General features: G+C 39.3%; 1 protein-coding gene across 1 annotated transcript in view; it reads right to left on the reverse strand.

Annotated features, from left to right (window-relative positions):
• LOC119423822 (neuropilin and tolloid-like protein 2) overlaps positions 1-5,399 on the reverse strand; it is a 32,628-nt gene that overhangs the window by 10,048 nt on the left and 17,181 nt on the right. The window contains exon 7 of the mRNA XM_037691238.1: positions 857-1,085. Within this exon, the coding sequence (XP_037547166.1) occupies positions 857-1,085 (229 nt within the window). The remainder of the gene's footprint in view (positions 1-856; positions 1,086-5,399) is intronic.

Here is a 5,399-nt window from a genome sequence, read left to right on the forward strand (position 1 = left end):
ACAGACAGACAGACAGACAGACAGACAGACAGACAGACAGACAGACATATAGATAGATAGACAGATAGATAGATAGATAGATTAGATAGATAGATAGATAGATAGATAGATAGATAGATAGATAGATAGATAGATAGATAGATAGATAAAATATACTGCTTTTGTATGACAACTCAATAATCATTAAGCTTGTATAACCATGTATTGGGCTTATGTTTAAAGTTAATTTTAATTTAAGAAACTGTCAAGTATATTAATCCACTACTACTTATGCACTTTTCACTTGTTGATTGTGAACAGGTTGGGTTTAGATTGGTGAAAATGTACAAATTTGCACTGTTCGAGTGTTGTCATTGTGTTAGAGAGATTAAATAACATGAATAAATTTGACATTAAACATAATCCAAGTTGAAGTGTTACATCATTTTCAGCCCCTTTTTGGCATCTACATTTGGTAGCAGGCCAAACTGACAAAGACCATGCAGGATAATGTAGTATTTTAATTCCACAGCAGAGAAAGTTATGTAGTATCTGTAAGTAGGTCTAGGGGAAAAAAAAAAAAATCAACCTTGGTATCGGCCATCGGCCAAATAAGTTATCATATTGGCTTATCGGATATCAGCCAAAAATCCAATATTGTGCATCCCTGTCTTTAAGTATTAAGTCAGAATTATTGTTTGTTTCCTGTGACTATAAGTGTGAAAACAGCTGGTCAGTTTCCTCAACAACCACTACAGGTGGATACAGAGTTAAACCTGAGGCAGAATGGGATGAAAACATTCCCAAAACTCAACAAAGACAACAAAGTTCTTTATTAAAAAAAAAAGTGATTCTTCTTAAAAGGATTGTCACTTACGGTCAATATAGGAGGTGAAGAGCATACGGAAGCGGCTTAGTCTGCTTTTCTCATCAGCCCACATTCGAACGACCCCCACGCCATTATCCAGCATCAAGTCGTTGGCCACAGTGCTACAGAACTTGGCCTTGAGGTTCTCAATGGCACTGCTACCATCGTACACGGCCACAAAGTTCTTCTTGCATTCATTCGAGTGTTCCATCTGGTAGTCTATGAAGCGCAGGTAGATCTGCAGACACATAGGAGATAGGCTAAGTTCAACCGTGCATGGTAGCCGAGTCCTTACCTCTGTTTACGGCCTGATGTTTGGATGAAATTCTAAAAGTGAGTACCGGTACAGTAGTCCCTCGCTACTTCGTGGTTCGACTTTCGCGGTTTTTCAATGATTGTACACTTTAGTATCATCTTTAATATTGTGAGTATACTCATGTGATTAGGATGGTATGGGATAAAAAGTTAACAAAAAAAAAAAAATGCTTCAGTTTTCTTTCAATAAGCCTATACTGTAATGCACGTCAAAAGAACTACACTACCCAGAAGCCAACAGTGCTCCCAGCTGCTGATTTCTGCCAAAATGGAGGGAACGTTTTGATCCGATCCGAATTTGACTAAAAAGTTTGGTCCTTTTTGGGCGGCTGTGGCTGAGTGGTTAGAGCATCGTCCTCCAATGCAAGAACTGGGGGGTTTGATTCCACCAGCAGTCACATGCTGAAGTGTCTCTGGGCAAGACACTGAACCCCACATAGCCTCCGATGTGTGTCCCATCGGTGTATGAATGTGATAAAGCTCTGATTAGTCTCTCTAGAATGTTTTGGTCATTAGCTTTGTATAGATCTAGTAGAGTGCTGTATGAAAGGGGTAAATGAGGCACAGATTGTAATGTAAAGCACTTTGAGTATCTTGATAAGACAGAAAGGTGCTTTATAAGTACAGTCCATTTACCATTTATTTAAAGTGACTTTGGCGCTCAGTGGATGCAGAGAGCTGTACGGAACAGGACCAAAACCGGACCAAGGCTACTTCCAGCCTCAGCGGTTAGTCTGAATTCTGCTCACCGGCGCAGGAAGCCTCTCAAAAAGAATCTTGGCGCTTAACGGCTGCGGAGAGCTGATCAGAACCGGACCAAGGCTGGTGAGTACCCATATAAAATATTGTACAGTACATATACGCATGTTGTTAAAATTATGTAGGTTTAAGAGTTTAGAACATTGCAAGGGTGTAAGAAGGGTTTACAAAGCCTTAAAATATGTATAAATAGTCAAATAAATATAGTGTTCCTACTTTGTGGTTTTTCACTTATCGCGGGGGTGTCTGGAACTAACCCCATGATAATCGAGGGACCATATGCGTTTTTGGCTCCCCCTGTCTATCCTTCTTTTCCCTGCAGATTCTGTGAGCAGTCAGAGCTGGTGAGCACAGCTACTGGCAACCACAGCTGATTACCATCCTTTTTAATGCTGAGTCATTCCACTGTTCTTCGTTGGACCATTAGTTACCAAATGGTGATTAACCTATTGTGCTCTTCATTATTATGGTGAATCCAACGTATCTTGTGCTCCACACAGATCCTTGTGTGTTCCTTGGATTATCTGTCTCCTCCTTACATCTTGTGACTCCTCGCATGCTGAAAGTCTGTCTCTACTGCAAGAAAGAGAAAAACCTGCCTTCATCTCCCGTCCTGCCTGCTCTCCATATACAGCCCCTGTCTGTCCTCACCCCTGGACATGCTCCTCTGAGCACAGAACCAAGTCCTAACAGTTGCCCTGGGATTCTGGAAAAGCAACACACAAAGTAAGAGACTCCTTTTTGTTCAAAGACAAATGAATCATTTGGAAAACTTGTACTCATCCCTCGCTGTCCTCCTCAGATCCTCCTGTCCCTGGCCCCTCTCCACCAGTATAAATAAATCCACTTGCCTTTTACCTCTACCTCCAGTCTGGTCCTTTTCAGTTGTCAGTACTCTTGGTTCTGGTTTAAAATTAGAACTAGCCAAAATTACACTGATAATTCTTCAGCTGAAGAAGAAGAAGGGCGACACAGGGAGATACTTTACTTCATTATCAACGCAATTTGCTTTTCTTCCCGTTTAAAGGGAGTCATTCCTTTCCACTGTCGCCATCATGCTGCTCAGGAAGGGGGAATGTGAACATTCAACACAATCTGTTGGCTTCCTTCGATAAATAATTTTTACTAATTGGCATTTCCTATTGTACTGAATGTGAATGTGTTGTATTAATTGTCATTAACTGTCAATGATCCAAAGTTTTCATTTGCTCTTGTTGCTTTCTGCAACTCAGGTGCAGAATTGCACTTCTGGAACAGGAGCGACGAACTGCAGTGCGTAACAAACTCAAGTATCCATCTCATCATGTTTATATTGATGCCATCTAATAAGATGTTATATGACCGTTAGCATCATATGTCGGTGTAATGTTTCAGTCAACCAGAACATGACAAATCTAAAAAGGCTTTTGAAGAAGGCAAGCCAAATTAACTTCTGTTCTGTAGCTGAAGACATGCTTTAATCTGCATGACTTTGATATTGATATCAATATTTAGATTGATCTGCACACCACCAATTTAATGAGGTAACGGTCAAATGAAATAAAGCACGACTGTTCAGACTGAGGTCGTTTTGGAAGAACAGACGTGTATCTAATTTAGTACCACATATAAAGTGGCCTGCATTAATTTAAAAATAAAAACCTAATATATCACATTCAGACTGTCATAAAAAAAATCTGATATGGGTTACATATGGGCAAACAAATTGGTTTTAAGTCATGTTTTCAGGCAGTGTGAATGGAGTCTAAGCGTCCCAACCTTCTTTTGTTGTTTTGTTCAGTTGAATGGCTGGCTGTATTTTTGGAACCAGAGTCTGCTCACTTGCATTTCATAGCGTAAAGTCCAAAACTACTAAATGCAACTAAACTTGGAAAACGCCTATTTAACTATAAGGTAAGAACTATGTGATTCAAGAGATATAGAAGTGTGTTTTGAATTATTTTACCAAGAGCTCAGTCTCGATTGTTTTTGTGGAGAGGCAGATCTTAAAACTTGTTCTGGGACCATTCTGTTAGGAAGCTGCAATGACTAGCTTCAACTTCCAGTTTGCTGTAAGAAGTCAAGTAATTTAATTAGTCTCTGGGCTAATCATACAAATGTATTACTTGGTTCATATTTTTTTTGCATTAGTAGATTTCTACAGAGCAGTAAAAGATAAAAATGTTCTGCAGTTTGGAGCCAACTTCTGTTTTGTTTAACACAACACCTTTAAAAAGAGCCCCAAAACCTATTTTATCAAAAGAGCTGCATTTCTGTAGTGTGATTATATATATATAAAAAAAATACTTTTATCATCTCAGATTACACTGCAGGTCAGCTTTAAGGATTATTGACCCCTGAGACAGACAACCTCTGGAGGTTAAAGGCATGTTGTACACATTGTTAATGCTGAAATCCATTTTTAGGGTTTGTTTGTTGAAGTGTAATGCAAACAGGAAATGAACAGCCTTTATTTATTAAATATGAGGGTAAGTATGCATGGCTTTCATTTTCACAGTTCATCAGAAGTATGGGTCAGGCTGAATAAATGCAAAGTGATTTAATCAGTTTTATTGATCAGGATGCTGCTGTGTGCTGACAACAGATGCCATCCAGCCCCCCAGGCTCAAATGAAGCTCGGTGTTCCACAGTGAGACAGCAACACTCCTGCCACAGCATTGAGAACATTCAGTGAATTACCCCGAATAACAAAACCAACACCCAGCACTTTAAACGGGGCGCACCTTTCTGATGAAAGAGGGGGAGATTGATCTTCCATGACATTTTGTCTTGATGAGACGATGAAAAATGGCCCTGGCTGGTGACATGTCAATATCAAGGGTGGGAAATGCACCGACAGTCCCAGGTTCTTATTTAATCCAGTTTCCTTTAAGATGATAGCTCTTGTTACATTTTCACTGGCTGTCTGTCAGCCTGACATGGCAATATTACCCCTCTCCTCACTTTCCTGCTGGGTTTCATTTATTTTAAAACACCATTTCACACACGGCTGACTTTAACAAGGCATTATACAGCACTGAGGGAAGGACTGGGAGATAGAGCTGTGACAGATACAACATTTTTTACACCAGAACTACAGAACACTGTAAACAGGAGAGTGTTCAAATGGGACAGAGTCTGGAAAGGAGAGCTGCTTGTCTTTGTGGACATTAGTCTTTGGGTTTCTTCATCTTCAGCTGTCAGAACTTCATTTATTTAGGCTGCGTAAGCAATAACGGCAGGCATTAAAACTTTATTTATTCAAATAAAACGCTAATTTATAAACTAGGAAAGGAAACCTATAGGTGACTGAGACATGGTAAAAGAAGATAAAAATGCTGAAATTTTGATCTATAATTTGTTTAAATCCCAAAAGGAGCTGAGGTAAAAAGAATAGTATGTGTACAATTTTTTTAATCTTAAAGGTGTGTGTCACTGTTTTTTGTTTCTCAAGTTTCTGGATTCTTGAATAATCTCAAACAATTACAGAAATGCTTAT

Source organism: Nematolebias whitei, chromosome 2 (assembly GCF_014905685.2).
Source record: "Nematolebias whitei isolate Nwh7 chromosome 2, NemWhi1, whole genome shotgun sequence".
Taxonomy (NCBI): Eukaryota; Metazoa; Chordata; class Actinopteri; order Cyprinodontiformes; family Rivulidae; genus Nematolebias; species Nematolebias whitei.